This window comes from Gossypium raimondii, chromosome 2, assembly GCF_025698545.1.
Source record: "Gossypium raimondii isolate GPD5lz chromosome 2, ASM2569854v1, whole genome shotgun sequence".
Lineage (NCBI taxonomy): Eukaryota > Viridiplantae > Streptophyta > Magnoliopsida > Malvales > Malvaceae > Gossypium > Gossypium raimondii.
The window spans coordinates 44,717,491-44,740,586 of NC_068566.1; the positions used below are offsets into that span (position 1 = coordinate 44,717,491).

At 35.9% G+C, this 23,096-nt stretch overlaps 3 protein-coding genes across 3 annotated transcripts; 2 read left to right on the plus strand and 1 right to left on the minus strand.

The window, feature by feature from the left end:
* Positions 1-1,429: 1,429 nt before the first annotated feature.
* On the minus strand, positions 1,430-8,622 carry LOC105789065 (B3 domain-containing transcription repressor VAL1). Its single transcript, XM_012616279.2, has 13 exons — positions 8,166-8,622; positions 7,878-8,000; positions 7,222-7,303; positions 7,018-7,134; positions 6,023-6,681; positions 5,805-5,901; positions 5,503-5,677; positions 4,438-4,511; positions 4,023-4,340; positions 3,856-3,905; positions 3,151-3,264; positions 2,968-3,035; positions 1,430-2,523 (listed from the first exon to the last, which is right to left on the minus strand). Exons 2-13 carry the CDS (start codon positions 7,988-7,990, stop codon positions 1,793-1,795), a joined length of 2,598 nt encoding a protein of 865 aa, XP_012471733.1. The 5' UTR covers positions 7,991-8,000; positions 8,166-8,622; the 3' UTR covers positions 1,430-1,792.
* Positions 8,623-14,411: 5,789 nt separating this feature from the next.
* Positions 14,412-14,913, plus strand: LOC105789719 (methylesterase 17). Its single transcript, XM_012617083.2, has 2 exons — positions 14,412-14,663; positions 14,764-14,913. The coding sequence occupies exons 1-2, from the start codon at positions 14,433-14,435 to the stop codon at positions 14,911-14,913; spliced, it is 381 nt and encodes a 126-aa protein (XP_012472537.1). The 5' UTR covers positions 14,412-14,432.
* A 7,525-nt stretch (positions 14,914-22,438) lies between these two features.
* LOC128034574 (uncharacterized) lies at positions 22,439-23,096 on the plus strand. The gene is made up of 2 exons (XM_052623124.1): positions 22,439-22,912; positions 23,025-23,096. Exons 1-2 carry the CDS (start codon positions 22,439-22,441, stop codon positions 23,094-23,096), a joined length of 546 nt encoding a protein of 181 aa, XP_052479084.1.

Consider the following 23,096-nt stretch of genomic DNA (forward strand, 5'->3'; position numbering starts at 1 on the left):
TTCGATGCACAAGGGAGAGAGGTTTGTGGGGGAATGAAGTGTTCCAAGTTATTAAGGGGTGAAAGCGCGTTTATTGTAATGTTTCATTGAAGATGGAGACGCGTATGTATATTTAATTTAATAAAATGCATGGCCGGACTAGACGATGTTATACTTTGGCGTGAGGTTCTTCAGCCTCATTATCAAACCACAATTCTCACCAAACTGATCTATCATTTGATTGCAATTATTTTAATGTGGTGTTGGAACCAAGGAAAGCCATATATTATTTGGTTTATGATTCATGGGTTTAGTTTGAGAGATTTAATCTTTTTCATGGTTTTGATGTATAGATTTACTTTGAGGTTGATTTCTTGACTCAATTTGAGTGGATAAATTTAGTTTGAGAGATTTGTGACATAATCGAAATCGAGAGATTGGTGAAACCGGAGAGAAGAACACCCATCTCAATTATTCATTCACGAAACTAATTATGAAAAACTTAATAACCTAACCTATAATGTATGTGAGAAGATAAAAATGAAGCAGGTGAAGGCCGGACTACATATTCATATAGAGATAAACAAATAAAGATGAAATTATATATTTGTCAGAAACAATGGTTAGAATTAGTGAAGGATTGAAGTAAAGTTAAAAGTGGTAACCAAACAAATGCATGCACTTGTTGATAAGTAAACGGAAACTTCCCCTCTTAATTACCACTCATGCATGTCGCATTCCATATTTTGGTATGTTGGATGCAAAAGCTAAGTATAATATTAAATAACACTCAACCTAGTATTATTATATTAAGATGTTTGGTTGTTAAATATTGTGATATTTATTATTTACCATCTGTCTAAAACCAAATTCCATAGCAATTAAAACAAAACCCTTTCGGGATGGAATTACTTATGCCCCTTGTATTTTATTTTATTATTTTCCTTCAGAGTTGAATGCACTTGTGGATAAATAAAATTTTGAGGCTTGTTTATTAAATTGACCAAATACGAATAAGAATAATTCAATTCATTTATCTTTATGATCAAGTTTGTTTATATTTGTTTAAAACTCATTTAAAACTTATTTATTGTTCAATTAACATATATTAAAAATTATTTTGTTCAATATGTGTTTTATTTATAATATAATTATTAATATTTATATTTAATTATTTTATATCTAAAAATAATATATATGTTTATTTATTGTTTCTTTATTATTCATGAACACATTTGAGAACATGTTAATATTAAACAAATAAGCATAAACACATAATTTTAAATAAACATGAATAGAAGTCCATGTGTTCAAACTCAATTCATTTACAACCCTATACCACCCACCATTCATATCGAAAAAAGACCTTCCCCACCAAAAGAACAGGAAAAGGAGAAGAATACAATTCACTGATTAAATTATTCTATCTGCAACAAGCTGGAAAAAGAAGGAATTAAACCAACCGATTACATTTGAATAAATTTAATATGTTATGTTCTGTTTTAGCGAATTCAACTTGTTTATATCGTTACTTATAAATATAGATGATTGATAAACCAAATCACGGCCACCACCTAGCACCAGCAGAATGTATGGATAACAAGACTGCCATAATAAATGTGGAAAGAAACAGACAGAGACAAAGACAAAGAGGCGCCCCATTTACTTGGTATAAAGGTAACCAGCTTAACAAAGGTTATTGCAGTGTGTGTGTATTTGAAGATGTGAGGCTAACACCTACAGAACTAATATACCTGTAAAAGGAAAGGAAAAAAAAAAAAAAAAAAGAGCAGCAAATCTGCCAAGGACATTTTCATTGAAGACTATTTCTCTCCAAGCAGGGCTCCTTATGCCCTACATGCTCCCATCCTACAGATGCAAGAAACTCTTCATCAGAGAGGGGTCTCTCATTCTCTCTATTAACTTTTGACTGAAAATGGGACCCAAGGCTACCCTGTTGCTGTTGCTCAGTCTTTAAGCTTTCAATTCCATTTTGCTTAATGTAATTTTCTACTGGCAAGCTGGTAGCTTCAACAAAACTCATCATATTCAATCCTCCTTCAAGTTGCACATCTTCACGAATGGGGTGACAATTCAGGTCTATTTCTCCAGTGCTGGCCTCTGCTACCTCACCTTCAATTCTGCTTCGACTTCCTTCATTTTCTGAATGATCGTTTCTTGTGTCCTTCAGCTCTGTTTCATCCATTTGCTTCTTATTATCCCTTTCGGAAATTTCTGCTTCACGTTCTGATTGGCGTTTCTTCTTCCGTAGCATGAGTGTTTTAAACCGGCGTTTTACTGTCAAGCACACATTACAGGTGCAATTCGCTTTGTGCTTTCCCTTCCCACTTGGAGGCTGAATGCACACAATGCAGGTACAACCAGGACGGTGTCTAGGATGTTTTGTTGTAGCTCCAACTGAAGACTCCCCCACATCACCCATTTTGTCACCTAGAACTGCAGCGCTTGCCAGAGCATCCAAGCCTGTAGGTTCAGGTTCTGGGGCTACCTTAGGGCTTTCTTGAACTTTTGCCTTCTTCAAATCTGGGGAAAGGTTTCAAGTGGTGATAGTAGTCAAGAAGTATAATGAAAGTCAAATAGGACACCAACTATAAGGGCTGAAATAAATATACACGCATATATATATATGCATACATGTGTGTGCATGTATGAGTGTCTATGTGAGCGCATGGCACATTTATTCATGCCAAATAATGAAAATAATGCAGCACTGTCACACATACACAAAAAAAAAAAAAAAAAAATGCAGTCTGTAGCTAGTCAAGTATCACGGTATACAAAGATATGCATATGTCTACTTGCTCAAATGTGTGCAAAACTAATGCGGCATTAACACATGAATAAAGGATCATTTACAGTATACAAAACGTTCTGAAACCATCTTCCTGTAGAAAGAAAACCTACTTTGTTTTCCTAAAATTATCCTAAATAATGTGCCACAGAACCTCTTCTGGAATATTGCCCTACCTGTACCCACTTTGAGAATATTCTCCAGTTCCTTTGGGCCGGTCTCCTCTGGTGCAGAACATGCACACCTAGGAACACATACTCAATCAGCAAAGCATAAATATCAAGACTAACGTTTCATCCCACAAAATGGTCCCTCAATAGTAGCAATCTTGTTAAAAAAAATAAAACAAAATGTCCCACCTGCTAGAATCCCAAACATTATCAGAACATTTCCACTTTGAAGGGAGGAGAACATCAACTGGTAACCTTCGCCATTTGGAGCAATCATCGCACTGGGCCCATTGCTCCTGTTCCCTACAGACAATCCTCATATATTCCAGTTAAAAAAATATAGAAGAAAAGAAGCTATACAAATATGTTCTTTACCAAATATGCAGCAATGTGAGATCTTAAAAGTTGTTCCAGCATCTATGGAACTATAATTCATGGCAAACTGGTATCATTCCAAAAGCAAGAAAAAGTTTCAATAATTAAAGTAAAAGAAGGAAACTGGAAAGTCGCGGTTATGTTCAAAAGAGACTGCATAACAAACAATTTAGAGAGACAACAGATCAGAGCGTGGGTATAAAACCAAAGTTTTCCAAACTGAAAGTTTGACCACCCTACGGAAGGATTTTAATGCTTTGAAACATTGTCAGCATTCACAATCAGGAAATAGCTCCAAAACTTAGACTTCTGCTAGCAGAAGCAAGACTACTATAGAACATGTTCAAATAATCTTTTACAGTTCAGACCCTTTTGCAGATGCCCTAACCATAATCTTGCATGATCTATGAACAATGGCAAAACAAAGACAAATACTAGAACCACATTATAACTTCATCAACTGCCAATTTTTCCAATGACTAATGAGAAAATACAGAGAAATGTGTCATGTAGGCTTACCCAGATGGCCAGGCACCAAATATGGTCCTCTTTCCAAAAACAGGGGGTTCCTAAACAAACAAACATCATTGATCACAAACTTTAATTAAACATAGTATATATGAATTTGCATCGACAAATCATCACGGCATTGTTATAACAAAAGGAAAAAAGTGATTGCTACATACATCATATTCTTCAAATTCATGGTCCTCAATAGTCACAATGCTAGGCCTGACACTTGGGGGTGGACGAAGCAAGTCCTGTGCTTCTTCCCATGTGAGCCTTAACTCCAACGCATCTACACTATGCATCAGCAACCTCTTACTTTTGGATCCAATATTTCTAGTCTTCTTCTTCTCTGCATTCATTGCTAGTTGATGCACGGAATTCTCATTTGCCCTGACTCCATGGTCCTCATCTCTACTGCGACTAATATTTCCATCAGGTAAACCAAAATGTTCAGACAGAGCATTTCCAAGAAGATCCTTTCCTCCTTTTGGGGTCTGAAAAAGACCAGAGTAAGCACTCACTGTAGACAAATACTCAATTAAGTTTGAAAATCTTCATAATGATTCCAAAAAGGTTTGCATGGAGCTTGACCTGTGTATCAGAGTTTGCCGCCTTCCGGAACCCCATAACAAGTTTACCCCCAGGATCTATTCGACTAAATGTAACTGCAACGGGAGAAAAAAAGTTATTACTAGTAAATAAGAGAAAGAAAACTTGAAGTCTGCAATGCAAGTTGACTTCTCACTAGCATTATAAAGCTATTAGATTATCAAGGAAAGAGGATACATAAATGCACTAAAGATCTCAAAAATAAATAAAATTTCACACAAGGAAACTGACATATAAAGTGAAACAAACAATCCAAAACCGTGGAGCACACAAAAAAATGCAAAGCAGGAGGAAAAGAAGAAGCAAGTACTAGTTTTGCTCTTCAGTTCTAATGGAAAAGAATTTCACACAACCTTACTGAAGAAATCTAGTGTTTTCTTTTCCTGTTTCACATCATAAATAACTATTACAAAATGAATATAGATGGAGAGCAATGTTATAACTTTCATAGCTACGCATGTACCATGAGGAAAAAAATAAAGTTCCTCAAATAGGATGTAATACCTAAAGACATAGAACGGACATCCAAGCTATTAATTGGAGTCAAGGAAACTAACTCTAGACGCAGCATAAAAGCAACAGATTCAGACACCTACACGAGATTAAGGTCCATATAGAGAAACCGAAGTGATGGAGGGGTTTTATCCCTTTAAGAATCATAAAGGGACAGTTCCTAGTTATAGCCTCCAGATCCTTTAAAGGAAAAATTATCTTTTAACAATTTCAGATAAAGACACATAATAGAAGTGCATAAAGTGATCACTCTTAAGGCTTGAACCATTCTCTTTTTGTTCTCAGATCTCTAACCTAGAGGTACATTTCACCAAGCAAATTGCATTCAAGTTCTAATTCTTGGGGAAGTTGTTTCATTAGACATCGAATTATTCCCACTACAAAACCATTAAGCTATTCTGTACAGAGAACCATTAAAAGGATTCCTTTTCTATCACAATAAAATTATCAATACAAAATCAAATAAGGAACAATAGCATAGATATCAAGCAAGATTATACATCATGCTCTTAGCAGTAAAGTAACAGATTATACCAGTATCGCCTGCTCGTAGTTGCATGGACTGGATACAAGGAGTAACACCCTCCAAAACATACATCCTACTATTGTTATTTGGCCAAAATCTGAACTGAAATGTCCATTCTTTCCCATTTACATCTTGAATCCTTAGAGGAAGGCCTTCTGATTGTGAAATTGGAGGAAAATATGCCTGCATTGATTTCTAGTTCATACAAATGCAATGCCAGGACAAGAATGAAGGGGTAGATAGGGGGACTTTGTTGCAGAGGGTGGGGTGCAAGGAAAAGGCATGAAAGTGAGTATATAGAAAAACTTACTTCAGCACATGCTTTTGGGAGCACTAATCGACCAATTCGACCAGCATCACTGGCACTGAGAACCTTCTCAAACAGTGGCACAATGGTAGATTTTAAACTTCAAATTTGCAACTTAAGGTGAACAACAAATTTGAACCAACAGAGTTAATAAAAACTACATATATAAATCATTCTAGGAAAACCAGAATTTAGAAACTTAAGCTAACAATCATGGATACTCTCCCGATAGTTTCTGTAGCTCTTGGTCAGTAATCCTGGGCCAATACCGAGGAAGTAAATGATTTTTCCCACGTCCCTCAACTGGTGGCCTTGTGATACGTGCCTGAGGAATCATGCCTTTATTCAGTTCTGAACTTGTTGTTAGACCATTTTTAGAGGGTTTGGGCAATATGCGACGAGATTGCTGCCCTTGTTGAAAAGAGGACCATGTTTTGCTCGGTTCTTTTCCATCAGCTAGCCCACTGGAAAAAGGCAGTAAAAAATTGGGATTGGCAGAAGATCCTCCCAAAGACATGCTCAAATAAGGTTGTGGAAGTGAATCCTGAATATCTCTAACGTCCAAAGCTGATCTAGCATTGTCTAATTTTGCAAAGTTAGCTGGTCGGACATATGGTTGTGTAGCATTTGAAAACCCAGCACCTACTTTCTCAGTGGGGCATATGACTTCCTCTCCTCTGTGTTGCCCAAGAGATGCATTTGCATCACCTCTCTGAGATTGAGGCAAGAGGTTGCATTCATTAGCCTCCATGGATTTGCACAATGGTGCAAGTGTTCTCTCATCAACATGATCACTAACTGCTTTACCTTCAACAGCACTGGATCCAGCATTATTCATTGGCACTGCTCCAACTCCTTCAGGGATTTCATCACCATGTGTCTGCATCACAAAAGGTAAAATAACAGTAGGAAGCAACAAGAACACGACCAATTAATATTCCAAAGACCAAATTACTTAATGTGCCATTTCAATTGTTAAAATATTGGTTCCTAGATCCTACTTTCCGTGGACTTCGGTGCTACAACTGAGATCATCACTACAAATGAAGCAAAAGATTACAAAAATAAAAAGGCTAGCAGAAGAGCTACGTTGGTGTAAAGAAGCATCAACTTTTTCCCATGATCTCAAACCAGGGTTACCATATATGTTTGACTGAAACGAAAATTCATGTTAAACATCAAAAGAAGAAACCAAGTGAGTGACAGAAAAAAGTACCTGAATTCTTTTAACTGTATGAAGTCGGGAGCTCTTTGCGCAGCTGATACACCCAACACCACCATAATCTAGGAGTTCAAGCAGATAATTGGAGGCTATGCATCCACAGTGAAGATGCTGCCATATCAAGTTTAATTACTTAAAAATGATAGACAATTGATTATTGATTGAACTATAATAAGATCAGCAGGATTATCAGCTTACATTGCCGCATATTCGGCACTCCCTCCAGCCAGATTCTTCCAAGTGGAATGTATCACAATAGACACCATCCTCGTAGGCAGAGCTTAAGCACAGAAGTCAGAAGACAAAAAAAGAAAAGAAAAGAGAAAGCATTGAAAATCAATAGAATTAAACAGTTAATACATGAATAAAACAACACTATCGCCTTAATAGTTCAGGAAAAAAAATCTAAGTCTCTATTGGAAGTAGAATATCATGCACCAATGCACACCGTCTGAGAGGAGGGGAATTCCATGCAGCTCCTGATCTATTTTAGCAGTATCAGCGCTTAATTTAGGTACATTGATGATGCGTATTCTACAGCTTTTAGCAATAATGACTCGAAATTTAGAAGACCACTAATGAAGTGCAGTTTTGAATGGTTAAATAACATATATGTTTTTGAACACCAGATTAAGCGCAAAATCTCACAGGTACTTATACGATCTATAAAATTAATACTTGTTTTGATAAATTTCTGAAAAAAGGGTGAAAGTACCTGTGAGATTTTGAAAAACGTAAAACAATAAGGGTGATAAAATAAATCCAAATTTGTAGTACTAGTAGCAAGGAAAGTGTTAAATTTGAAACCCAAAACCCAAAATGTGGAACTGATAGAAATATGAAGATTGGAGTACCCGCAGGGGTAGCAGAGATGAGCAAAACCACCAGATCGCAAAGGCCAACCCTTCTTCCATTCATTGCTGGTAGCAGCTCCACAGGAGGAATTCATGCAAATCTTGGACCCCATCCAGCACAAGCTGCTCAAATCAAAATCAAAAATCAAAATCAAATCCCCTTTCAAAGTCATTCATGAGTCCAATTATAATTTCATCAATGGAACACCCCCATGCACAACATATATCGAATATTTCCAAAAAGAGAAAAAAAAAGAAGCATGATGATAACATTAAAAGGAAGCTGACCTCGTTCAACCCACAACAAATCAGTCATTCAGAGAAGCAACCCACTTCACTTGGAATGAACAAGAAGAAGAAGGAGGAGGAGGTAGTCAACCAGCAAGAAGTGGACGAGTGAATAAAACAAAGAGAAGAAAAGAGAAGAGAAGAGAAGAGAAGAGAAGCGTAACGGCGGTGGTAGATGTAATTATGCTTTGTTATTGCTATAGTTACTACTACAACTACACATAAATTTAGAATTAAAAAAAAGGAACCCAAAGAAAACGTGCCTATGTTTATGTTTTGTGAGAGAGAAAAGAGTGAGTGCATGCACGAGCAGCGTCAGAGCATGACACTTGAAGACACACCACACCGCTTAAGCCTTAAAGTTAAAACCCCTTTCAGTTCAACCCAAACCCGAACTAACTCTCTCTCCCTCTCTGCCCTTTCTCCTTTTCGGGCACTCATACACTCACCCAGCCGTTTCCTTGGATTCTGTGACCTCTTCTGTCTCATCTTATATTACTTCAACAGGGATTGGGCCTGTGGGCTGTGTTTCTTTTACCAATGGCTACGCCCTCTTTCTGTCACTTTCCAGCGTCATCAACTTATTTATGTTACTTACGACTCCGATTTAACTCATGCTTGACTCCCCTTAGTTGGATAGTACGTGCATGTGTTGTTGTTATGCATGGTTGTACAGCACATGACATGGCCATATTTAAAGATTAATCCTTCATTAGAATATTACTTGCATGTTTGCGTAGCATAGGAACTCTACACTTTAAAGTTTTTAAAATATAAAAATGGAAGAATTCGATTCAGCTTCCTCATTACATGTCAAAAATAGGCTGTTATATACTAATTTACTTAATTAATCAATTCCTAATCATCACTCACATCACAACCTTTTAAAGCAAACGATTATTAAAGCAGCAAAGCATCCACCTCCCTCGATCCTTGTTTATTGTGTTTGATTTTGGTTCTGCTAGGGTATATAAAAGATTTGACTTAATTTCTTATTGCCTTGCTTCTTTTTTCATCCGATAAGACTTTCATTCACACACAACCAATCATCTTTTTTCTTTCTTTAAACCACTCTTGATTGTTATTGGTATTATTATTGCAACTATAATAATGCATTGGCAGTTGGCATTAATGAACCCACCAATAAGAGATTAAACCATATAATTGTAATGTCATGTGTCGTACGTCAAATCCGATGAATACTATGCCTATCATGCATAGACAACTGGAGAAATGAGATGCTTGGTTAATTGTTGTTGACTTGGCTGCTTGAAAACGTTGCGTTGCGTTTTTGGGAAAAGAAAAAGACTGTCCATTCAGAATGGTCAAAAGGGAAAGCGAAATCGAAAGTTTCAAATAGTGTATCAATGTTATTTTTTTAAAGTTCTATTCGCCTCACGTATATTATGGTGTGTAAAAGAGTTATTGACAAATGAACCTCAAGAATACAATAAAGCCTAATGACTGGTTACGTTTTGCATTAACGGAAACAATCCATTGGTTACTCTTAATGGCATATGTTGGTTGCATGTTGAATAAAGAATTGGTATGAATGGCATATAAATTAGATGATAATAGAATTTGAATTAGATGTATGCAATTGATATAAACTTATATTGCATTGACTTGAATCATGAAAATACCACTGAGTATTATCACTAAACATACGATTTGTTTTACCATGCGTAGGTATAGGTACATCTCGAGGTTCTAAGAAGTGATTCCAGCACCCAAGAGGTGATCTCGACTCAACAATATTTGTATAGTTTCATTTTGTTATATATATGGCATGTACTTAGGTTGAGTTGATTTTTGCATAAGGTGTGAATACGTTAATAATTGAAGCTTAAACTGGTAACTTGGAAGTAGTCAAATGATTGATTTGCATATGTGAATTTGGTTCTTATATGTATTAATGTATGAAAGGTTGCAAAATTGAGATTTATATGTGAATGTATATGTCAATTTGGTAAATGAATGGTAATTATAAGTGTTTAATTTAATATGTATGTTTAGGTAATATAAAGGTATATATGATGAGATATGATAAGAATGAACATTTGAGAATGACATATTTGACTGGAATGGTGATTGATTGTGATGAATTTGTTTTCTAAATGGTGCAGGTTGGTGTTATGTTGGACCATTTAGAAATAGATGATCATGTTGCGATGTCAGACCCTTAACGTCATGACAAGATCAATTCAGTGAGTTGCGTTGCGACGAGGAACCCTCAAAGTCGCGACGTCAACCCAATACTTTGAATTTTTTACAATTTGATCCTATTCGGTCTCAGGTTAGTAAAAGAGCATTTATAAGATCGTATAAGACTCGAAAATGATTACATATAGTATTATACACATATGTTACTTGTATTTGAATATTTAATGATATTAAATTGAATATAAATTATTATAGTTGCTCCAGTAATAAATATGGTATCCTGTAGCTCGAACCCGACGATTGGGTTGGATTACGGTGTGTTACAATTGCACTACCCCTATAATCCAATATTTGGAGGAGGAGGTTTACAACCAAGTGCTTATATCATATAGGCCACATCTCTAACAACTGCCTCAACTTAAAGGATGCAATTGAAGCTGCGATAAGGGAAAGATAGTTGGGAAGGTTTATAGAACAAAACCTTAACTACTCCCAAAAGCAAGGAAAGGAGGAACAAGTCTTAGGAGCCTTAAAATATTGGTGCAAAAGGAGGAGCGATCTTAGGATGCTGATCCACGACGACCAACCACTTGAAAGAACAAAGACCAGAGGGGGAAAGGCAATTGGGCTCCTTCGAAGGCTAGTGTTTAGAGAAACAACTCCATTCATCATCTAACTTGAATTGAAATAATGATTGTTTATAAATGGGTGAAAGAGGTAGACAACTAAGGTGGAAGTGAAGGCTTTTCAAGATAGTAGGTACACGAGCTTTGTAGGAAAAAAAACAACCCAGAGTAGCTCGATGTGCCTTACTCTTAAGGCCAAGAGATAACACTCTACAGATGTTATGTAGAATACCACCAAAATAGACATATGAAGAAGGCAAGGCATAAGGAGGAGATGTACACTGTCGAAACCATTTTTTGAAAAAATAAAAGTTTTAAGTTGTCGACTTTAAAAAATGAAAATTGGGAGTCGCCACCAATCTTTTATTAAGGTGTGATTGGATCACCTAAAAAAACGGCTTTGGTCTATGAGTTTTAGAAAAACAGATCCGGGAGTCAGTTACATACGAGGAAGGATTAGCACCCTCGTAACGCCCAAAATTGGTACCTAGTTAATTAATTAGTGTCTTAATGTCAAAAATTTGAAAAATATAATCCTTAGCAAAAACTTAAAAACGTTACTTATTAAAACCCTTATCATTTCGAAGAAAGAAAATGTCACACCCAATGCGTTAGGGCACAACATTCTAATTTCCTCAAAAATGAATTAGTCTAAAACTCGTGTAATAAAAATTTAAAAGAATATTCATTTGTTTAAGATTTAACAAATCGCGGCCCAATACGTTAGGGCACAATTCCTCAAAATCCCAAACTTGAAATATTTCCTTTATTATTATTTTTTCAAAAAATCTTTGTCTCGAAAAATCAATACGTCACATCCAATACGTTAGGATACAACATATTTAACTCCCCAACAACAAGCTTTTTATTTTATATATTTTTTATTAATGAGCAACCTTCGATCGTTGGATTTAACGAAGAAAATCGGAACCCAATACGTTAGGGCTCAATTTCCTTGAAAATCCTAAATACGAGTGTTATCTCAATTTTGAAAATTTTAAAATCGAAAAAAATGATGTGATGCTACATTAAATATAAAATGTAATAATAAATACAACAATGACATAGAAATAAACGAAATTAATGTACATAAACAACGACATGTAAAATATCAAATGAATATAAATGAAAACATAAATCAATAAGCAAATGAAGGAAATAAACAAAAAATATAAAGAGAAAAGGTACAAAATATATATACATTTGAAATTATGAAGAATAAAAGACATAAAGATAATTTACTCATAAAATTTTGGGTTATAAAACTTATATATATATAAAATACATAATGCATTTATGAAAACAAGGAAAATATAAATATATACATATAAAATATATTCATGCATTTACAAAAAATGAAATATATAAGTATAATATAAAACGTGGAAAATATTTATAATAAGCTTTGAATGGAGTATAAATATATGTGTATATATTACAAAATGTATAAACATATAAAAATCATAGAATATGGGCAAACGTATAAATATTATGAAATATAAATGTGTATATATATATATATGTATAAAAACTATGAAAATAAAATAATAATAAAGTATGTATATAATATGTATATATATATTAAAACGTTTAAAATAGATATGTATATATATTAACATGCATATGAGCACATATATGTAGGTATAATAATAATAATATATAATATAATAATAAAATTAATAATAATAAAATTAATAAAATAGACTAAAAACCTAAAATGAAAGATTAATGATTAAATTGAAAATCAACATAATTTAAAAAAAAATGAAGGGCCCAATTAAAAGGCGCGAATAACTCATAGGGTTCAAATGAGAAAATATTTCCATCCTTTGAAACGCGTCACTTTATTAGGGCTAAATAAAATAAATAAATAAAATTCGCAGTGGTATCACCTTCTCCCTTTTTTAAAATCGTAAATAAGTAGAAAATAATCGAAAAAGAAAAAAAAAAGAAAACAGTAAGCCACCTTTAAAAAATTGCCAATCGTTCTCCATTTTTTATTGATTCTTTTTTTTTTCTAACAATGAAGGGAGAGGCCTCTATTTATAGCTGAGCCTCCCCAAATCCAACGGTACAGATCAATTACATCAACGGCTAAGATTAAAAGGTATCTACAAATTAAATCTCTAAGATTACAAAATCATATCTTTTAAGATTGCATATATCATATCTAAGATTGTATATCCTCGAAAATTATGTTTCCATATTGAGCCCGGGCTAAAATTGAGTATTGGATCTTGGATTTTCTTACTGGAACTATAATGCCTAATAACGTCTTGAAAAGCGGTTTGATAAGAGAAAAGATAATTATGAATAAAATTAACCTTTTAGGTGCGCAAAGGCGAAGACCTTCCCCCAATGGGAAGCAATGAAGGTACAGTCTGATGGTCTCCTTCATCTAAAACAACAAAAATAAAATAACAAATAATAAGACTAAGATTTTTTATATGGTTAAAAAATAATCTTATGTTTGCAAGGCATACTTAAAAATGAATCTACAATAAAATCTCACAAGTAATTTAAGTCCAAACTACCCACCGATCACTCTCCTCCCCAACACTTTCCTTCAAGAATAAAATAATCACTTAACCGATCAAGTGAAATTACAAAGCAAATGCCCAAAAGCAATTGTTCCTAATTCAACCAGATATGGTCTCAATTCCCTTCTGCATCAAGGATGATGTCAAGCCTTATAGGCAAGGCAAGTAATATTAAATTCAATCTTTCATGACCACCTTCATTATCCTCCTATATTTGAATTTGAAATACCATATTTGTTTTAAAAATTAAATATAGTCAGGCATCACCTTATCCGATCGATCAAATGATTAGTAGTATCTAATAATACAATTCGAAAGTTTCCCACAAAACACATATCTAGTTTCACTTTTACAAAAAAAATCATATATTTATGATCTAATTTTACAAATCAAAAATGTTTGTCATAAGCATCGTTGAAACTAATATGGCCACAAATAGTTTAGATAGTAAATATTCTAACAATTTTCTCTTTTAACATTTGTGACAAAATCTTACAACAAATAACACACTCAATCAACATCCAGCATCAACAAATCATCAAGCATCATAAGCAAGAAATTTAACATTAAAAAGTCATGCATAAGTCTTAACATATCAAGTGTTGGCAGTATAAAAGTTGTAGGAGTCCCTAAGCAAATGACAGTGGGCTGGCAAGTGACAACGTATTTGAACTTCAGCCCATACCCCACATGTTTATATTAATAATTTTTTAGTTAAAATACTATGTATAAATGCTTAAATTAATTAGTGTCTAGCCAAAACCATTTTGACACCAAATGTAATAGTCTTATACCAGGTTCGTACGATCGGACCGAGTATAGGAGTGTTACACAATCCAAACAAAGATTACTCTCGCTAAAGAAAATAAATAGAACGATGGTTAAGCGTCAGCTATAGAAAGTCGACATTCTTCATAGGAAAGTGAGCAGAGCAAGACATGAGCGAGACAACTGAAAAGCTTCACTTCGTTGTGGTGCATGTGTTCGGTCATGGAGCCTGGTGCTGGTATAAAATCAGGAGTCTACTGGAAGCATCAGGCTACAAGGTCAGCTGTATTGACCTTAAAGGTTCGGGTATGGATCCATCCGATCCCAACACCATCTTCAGTTTCCAAGACTATAACAAACCCCTGATTGACCTCCTCTCCAACTTACCTCACAACGAAAAGGTCATCCTCATCCAATTAGTTTAGTAGTAACCCTACAAACTTTACCGTTACTACTCTTAAAGGATTTGCTAATATATATTAATTAGTTTGGCTATGGCAGGTGATACTGGTCGGACACAGTGCTGGAGGTATGAGCTTAACCTATGCCATACACAGGTTTTCTAAGAAAATTCGTATGGCCATTTATGTCGCCGCTACTATGCTCAAGCATGGGTGTCAAAACCATCTTTTGAAAAACAAAAAATTTTAGGTTGTCGACTTTTTAAAAAATTTAAATTGGGAGTCGCCACCAATCTTTATTAGGGTGTGATTGGATCACCTAAAAAACGGCTTTGGTCTACGAGTTTTAGAAAAACGGATCCGGGAGTTAGTTACGTATGAGGAAGGATTAGCACCCTCGTAACGCCCAAAATTGGTACCTAGTTAATTAATTAGTGTCTTAAGGTCGAGAATTTGGAAAAAACGTAATCCTTAGCAAAACTTAAAAGGCTACGTATTAAGACCTTTATTATTTCAGAGAAAGAAGATACCACACCCAATGCGTTAGGGCACAGCATTTTAATTTTCCCCAAAATGAATTGGGCCAAAATACTTGTACAATAAAATTTTAAAAGAACATCCACTTATCCAAGATTTAAGAAATAATACGTTAAGGCACGATTCCTCTAGAATCCCAAACTCGGAATATTTCCTTTACTTTAAAAGAACATCCACTTATCCAAGATTTAAGAAATCACACCCAATACGTTAGGGCACAATTCCTTTAAAATCTCAAACTCGGAATATTTCCTTTATTGTTTTTAGAAAAAAAATTCATTTCGAGAAATCAATGCGTCACATCCAATACGTTAGGACACAACGTGTTGAATTCCCAGTAATGAATTCTTATTTTTTGATTAAAGAGAAATGCTCGATTGTTAGACTTAACGAAGAAAATCGGAACCCAATACGTTAGGGCTCAATTTCCTTGAAAATCCTAAATTCAAGCATTCTCTCAATTTTGAAAAGTTTGAAATCGAGTGAAGAATGATGTGATGCTATATTAAATATACAATGCAATAATAAATATTACAAAGGCCTAGAAATAATATAAATAAATCAATAAATAAAATCAATATACATAATAAAAATAATCACATACAAAATATCAAATAAATCATAAAAAACAATTCTTTTTAACATATAAACGAAAACATGAATTAATAATCGAATGAAGAAAATAAACAAAATATAAAGAATAAAAGGCACATAATATATACATTGAAATTAAAAGCCATACACATAATTTACATATGTAACTTTGGATTAAAATTTATAAAAGCAGAATATATAATGCATTTGTGAAAATAAAATATAAATTATAAAGTAAGTGTTAAAAAATACATATATTTGAGCATTTAAAAAAAGGGGTAGGTCTGCCGCTCTTGGCACGGTTTTGGTCTGCCGTCTGGCACGGGAATCTTTTTTATTTACGTCACTTTTAGGGTTTTGTCTTCTTTATTGGGTTTTGTCTTCTTGTTAGTTAGCGCTGGATTGTGGGAGTACAATGGAAGATGCGATGGCAAATCTGAAACTATTGGATGATGAGGAAGAAGTGATTCATGAAGTTACAGGAGAGGAGAGTTCTATCTTTCAGTTTTGCTTGGTGGGTAGGTGCCTTACAGACAGTGTGGTCCATTTTCCGTCTTTGCGCAATACTATGGCGGATCTTTGGCATCCAATCGGAGGGATCTGTATTACGGAGGCGGGGGAGAAGAGGTATCTGTTTCAATTTTTTAATGTGATTGATTTTGATAGGGTTAAAACAGGAACCCCATGGTTTTTCAACAACCATTTACTTATTCTTCAAACAATACCGGAAGGGGTAAATCCGGCAGCAATGGATTTAAGATTTACGGAGTTTTGGATGCAAGTCCATGGTTTACCACCGGGATCGATGGATGAATCGATGGCAAAACAGTTTGGGAATTTTTGTGGGGAGTACATTGAGTATAATACGACTTTTCCAACATTGGGATCTCAGGTTTTTTTGCGAATAAGAGTTCGCCTAGACGTTACTGCACCATTAAAACGGAAAAAGAAAGTTTTGATTGGAAAGTCTTTGATTATGTATGCTAGATTCAAATATGAGAAACTCAGCCTGTTTTGTTTCATTTGTGGAAGATTAGGTCATGGTGAGAGCTTTTTCCCTCTTCGATTGCAAATTGAACCTTCCAAAATAATTTTTGGTTGGGATTTATCTTTGCGTGCGGCGTCAAGACGTCGAAATACAATGGACAGTAGATGGTTAAGGTCTGCAGATGGGACCCTGTATGTTTCAAATTTGGGTGGACACTCCAATCAAAGTAGTCTGTTATATGAGGAGAAAATGTCAGGATGGTCTTCTAGGAGTGCGACTGAAAATCAAAACATAGATCCTAATATGGTTCAGTTGGGTGCCGAACGCTATGGTGGGAGTAACAGAGATCGATTGGGGTTTGATGGTGGGGATGTCTGAATGGGGAATGTTGGAGATGTGTCTGGGTCGATGGAGTTGTTTTCTAATGAGGAGGAAGACCCTATAACACTCTTGGAAGGCAAGAAAAAGCAACGTATAATGGAGAGCTCGAGGTTGCCATTGGAGACTATTGGTGGATCAGGACATGGGGATGTTTCGGCTAGCTCTGGTGACCAGAGCAGCCGAGCTCAATGAAAATCTTAAGTTGGAACGTTCGAGGTTTGGGGAGACCGCGAACTGTTAAGAGGCTCAGGAATAAGTTAAGAGCCATAAATCCCCGAATTTTGTTTCTTATGAAAACAAAATTAGATCCGAAAAGGATGGAAAGGGTACGGATGAAGTGTGGCTTTGAAAACGAAATCGATGTTGGGGCTACTGGTACTAAAGGGGGACTATCGCTGGGTTGGAAAGGAAACGATCTAGTGCAACTCAGAAGCTTTTCCTTGTTCCACATTGATGTTGATATAAATGATGTTGAAGGTGGTGATATTTGGAGGTTTACAGGGTTCTATGGGCATCCGGATGGCAGCTATAGAAGAGAATCACGGAGTCTACTTCGCCAACTAAGTCTTGATCAATCTACTCCTTGGGTGGTTATGGGAGATTTTAATGAAATTATGAGTTCTTTTGAAAAGAAGGGTGGGCGTTTACGATCGGATCGGAAAATGAAGGAGTTTCGTGAGGCTCTGGAGGAGTGCAATCTTAAGGATCTAGGATTTATAGGAAGATGGTTTACATGGGAACGTGGTCGTTTTGCCTCGACAAATATAAGGGAACGACTGGATCGGGGAGTTGCAACGTTAAATTGGTTGAACAGGTTTCCCGGATACAGGGTTAAACATTTAAGTCATTCTTTTTCTGATCACTGTCCCATTCTGCTTGATTCGATGGGTATCGTAAGGACCAATGAGGCTAACCATGGAACTGATTTTCGGTTTGAAGCCAAGTGGTGTTTGAATAGTTCTTTTGAAGAGATGATCTCAAAATGGTGTGGTGAAAACTCTGGCAGTGTTCTGGATAAATTAGGTAGGTTGGGCAGTCAAATACTCCGTTGGAGGAAGTTATCTGATAAGGCAGACAAGAAGAAAAGACTGGGTTTAGAAAATCGACTGTCTATGTTGTATAAACAGGATATTTCTGATGAGGTGCTGACAGAAATTACGGAGCTTCAAATAGGACTAAATTTAGAAGCGGACAAAGAAGAACTTTTTTGGGAACAACGTGCGCGGGTGAATTGGCTAAAGAATGGGGATAGAAATACTACATTTTTTCATAAGGTAGCCGTGCAACATCATCTTCGAGGTAGAGTTATGAATTTACAAGATGATACTGGAAGATCAGTTAATTCGAATGAAGATTTTGTTACGATAGCCTCAAATTTTTATAGCAAATTGTTTACTGCCTCATATGTGGAGTCGGATGATAGATTATTTGGGTTAGTTGAGGAAAGGGTAACGAAGTGTATGAATGATGAGTTGTTACAGGAGTTTGTTGAGGATGAGATCGTGCAAGCAGTAAAGCAGATGGCACCTTTGAAGGCACCTGGTGTTGACGGTTTTCATGCAGTATTTTTCCAACGATACTGGCATATTGTTGGTCCGAAGTTTCAAGTTCTTTAGCATTTTTTTGAAGGAGAGGTGAGATTGGAGAAATAAATAAAACACGCATTGTTCTCATTCCAAAAGTTGATAAGCCAAATGATATGACTCAGTTCAGACTGATAAGTCTCTGTAATGTGATCTACAAGATTATTGCAAAAGTGCTGGTGAATCGTATGAGCAGTAAGTTGGGACAATGTATAAATGAGGCCCAGGGGGCTTTTATTCCGGGTCGCCTAATTTCTGATAACGTTTTAATTGCCTATGAAGTTCTGCACTCATTAAAGATGAAGAAACGCGGTAAAAAATGTCATTTTGCGCTCAAACTGAACATAAGTAAGGCATATGATCGTGTTGAATGGGATTTTTTGGCAGGTATGATGACACATTTGGGGTTTTACAATGATTGGATTGTTTTAATTATGCGTTGCGTGTGTTCTGTGACATACTCGGTTAGTATTAATGGCTACCATGGCGATTGGTTTTCCCCTTCTAGAGGCTTAAGGCAAGGAGATCCGCTTAGTCCTTATTTGTTCCTGATATGTGTAGAGGGGTTTTCAGCCCTTATAAATGATGCAAGTAATAAAGGAAGGATGGTAGGAGCAACAATTGGAAGGGAAAGATTTGCAGTGAACCACCTATTTTTTGCGGATGACTGTCTCTTATTTGGAGATGCATCTCCCGAGGGAGCAAGAATTGTCCGGGAGGTTATTTGTGAATATGAAAAGGCGTCAGGTCAACGGGTGAATTTTGATAAGTCGCTCATCTATTTTGGGGCTAATGTGAACGATGAGACAAATGCGGCTATTGTAAATCAGCTTGATGTTCGAGTGGCTTCAAACCCAGAGAAGTATTTAGGTTTGCCGATGATGGTAGGGAGGAAGAAAAAATGGGCTTTTGCAAATTATGTGGACAGATTCCGAAAACGGGTTGACGGTTGGAGTGTGCATTATCTATCTATGAGGGGAAAAGAGGTTTTCATAAAGTCGGTTCTGCAGGCTTTGACAACTTATGTGATGCAATGTTTCCTTTTACCAAAGGCTGTCTGTCAAAAACTTGAGGGAGTTACGAATAAATTTTGGTGGACTAATAATAAAACGTCAAAGGGGATCCATTGGAGTACTTGGGAAACTCTATGTAGACCAAAATGGTTAGGGGGAATGGGGTTCAGGGATTTGTTTCTGTTCAATAAAGCCTTGTTAGCTAAGCAGGTTTGGCGTATTTTGAATTATCCCAGTTGCCTTTTAGCTAAAGTATTTAAAGCTCGTTATTTTCCGTTTTCTGACATCTTATCAGCTAAGGTCAGTTCTTACCCGTCATTTACCTGGAGAAGCATTTGCAGTGCTCGTGAAGTTATTCGGGATGGGCTGGTGTGGCGGGTGGGGAATGGAACCCGCATTAATCTTTAGAATGATCCCTGGTTGCCTGGGAAGGATAATAACAGAATTCAAGGCCATGATATTATATCTAGATGGACAACGGTTGATCATCTTATTGAGGATACCTGGAACGCTGAGCTCATTCACAAGCTAGTTGATGATGAACAGCGAGCAGAATCCTCTCTATCCCTATTTCGGTCAGTAGTCTAGAAGACATAAAAGTCTGGAAATTCGACGGCACGGGCGAATATATGGTCAAGAGTGGTTACAGGGCCCTTGTTACAGACTTGTTACAACATAAATCTAATTTATCCTCTGTAACCGAGGTGTACAAAAATTTTTATAAGGGACTATGGGCATTGGATATTCCTGCAAAAGTTAAAATACATGTATGGCAGTTGTTCCATAATCTGGTGCCTAGCTACGGGAATCTGGCTCGACGGACACTGTGTGAAGAAGCAGTTTGCCCACTGTGCAAGACTGAAATGGAATCTCATTCTCACCTCTTGTGGACGTGTAGCAGGGCATTTGGGACGATTTAAAAGTGCAGATTCATCCACCTGTCGATTCACTGGAGCATAAAGAAAGTTTTGTTAGGACTTTTCTGGCGGGTGATAACAGCACAATGAAGCTTATTGCTATTTCATTATGGAGTCTCTGGCATTGTAGGAACAATGTGGTGCATGAAGGTGTTATTTTCTCAAAACAGGAAACTCTAGGTTTTATTCGTGGATATGTATGAGAGTTAAGTTTCCATACAGGGAATTTCAGTTCTGGTATTGGAACTGTTGTGAATGAGTTATGGAAGCCACCGAATGATGGCATCATCAAGATTAATTTTGATGCTTCGTTCTCACAGACTACAGGGTTAGCTATAACTGCAGTTTTAGCTAGGAATCATAAAGGGGAGGTAATTGGAGGGGAAACTTATCTGGTCAGTAATGTGGCGGATGCTTTTGTGGCGGAGGCGCGAGCTTGTGAGCGAGCTTTAATTTTTGCACATATAATGGGACTCCGGCGGGTGGAGGTGGAAGGGGATGCACTCTCTGTAATTAAAAATGTCAGAAGTAAGGAGTTAGGCAAGTCGATTATCAGACCGATCATCTTCCATATTCATCAGTTAAGCAAGGATCTTCGAGCAATTACCTTCAAATTTATGCTTCGAAAAGTGAATGAGGCGGCGCATGCTTTGGCCATGGAGGGCCGGCGGACAGGGGTTGGCCGGATTTGGACGAACGACATGCCGGAGCTGGTTCAGAAAGTGGTAAGGAAGGATTGGCTTGCGTGGGAACAGGTGTCTTAGACGTTGGATGAAGTTTGGCTTTATTATTGGAGAAGGTTTTGTTGAATCTCCATGGTTTTGTTCAAAGCTTTCGGGTTTCTCTCTTGAAGGAGCAAAGGTTTTTTTTTCCTGAGAGAACCATATTGGCTGGTTTTGGGAGGAATATGAATCACTGCGGCTTTGCTTTATTTGCTTTATGTTTTCTTTTGTCTTTTCATTTCAATTTCATTGCTTTATGAGGAACAGCTGGTTTTTGTCTTGTTATGGGTGCTTTCTCGATTGTTGTGTTTTTGCAGTGATTTATAAAATCAGTCTATATTCTACTAAAAAATAAATAAATATATTCATATATATATACAAGTATATAAAAATTGGTTAAAAATATTAATATGTATACATACATATATATACAAAGATAAATATAATATATATAGATTATAAAAAATAATTATATATAAATAAAATAAAATAAAAATAATTACCTCATATTAAAAAATAAATATGTGAAAATATTAGCTTTTAAAAAAATACGCACATAGAAACAAGTATACATATGTATATAGCTAAAATAATAATAATTACATATGAAAATAATAATAATAATAATAATTACATTAACAAAATTAACTAATTTTAAGAAAAATATAAAAAGGATTAAATTGAACTACAAGTAAACAAATTTGGGGTCAATCTGCAAATAAATAAAATTTAAGAGGACTAAATTGAATGAGTAAATTACATAGAGGGGCTGGAAGAGAAATTTTCCCTTCTCCTCTAAAACGGTGTTGTTCAAAAGGATTAAATTGGAATTTAAAATAAATAAAAGGGTAAATTAAAAAAAATAAAGAAAACTTAATTACAAAAAACATTAAAAGGCGGAGGGGCTAAAAAAATAAATAAAATTCGTAGTGGTATCATCTTCTCCCTTTTTTAAAATCGTGAATAAGTAAAAAAAATAATCGAAAGAAAAAAATAGTAAGCCACCTTTAAAAAAGTTGTCGTTTTTTTGTTGTTGCAATATGAGCTTTACACCACCACCACCACCTGTCTTTGCTGGTGAGAACTACCACATTTGGGTAGTAAAGATGAAGACTTACCTACAAGCACATGATTTGTGGAATGTGGTTGAGAATGACACAGAACCAACCCCATTGAGAGCCAATCCCACGATTGCACAAATCAGACAGAATAGTGAAGAGTGTGCTAAGAAGCACAAAACAATGGCATGCTTACAAAATGGTGTGTCTGATGTGATTTTCACTCGAATAATGGCTTGTGACACTCCAAAGCAAGCCTGGGAGAAGCTAAAGGAAAAGTTTTTGGGGTCAAACAAGACAAGGCAGCAGCAGCTGATCAACCTCAGGAGGGACTTTGAGAACTTGAAGATGAGAGACTCTGAGACCATCAAGCAGTACTCTGATAGGATAATGTCCACAGTCAACAACATCAGGCTCCTTGGAGATAATTTCAGTGAGAGCAGAGTTGTTAGGAAGGTCATTACAGCTCTTCCTAAAAATTTTGAGTAAAAAATCTCCTCATTGGAGGACTCAAGAGATTTATCAACCATCTCACTAACTGAGTTGATAAATTCTTTATATGCACTAGAGCAAAGAAGGACCAATAGGCTGGAGGAGCATTTTGAAGGTGCTTTCCAAGCAAAAGCCAAAGAAAGCTTAA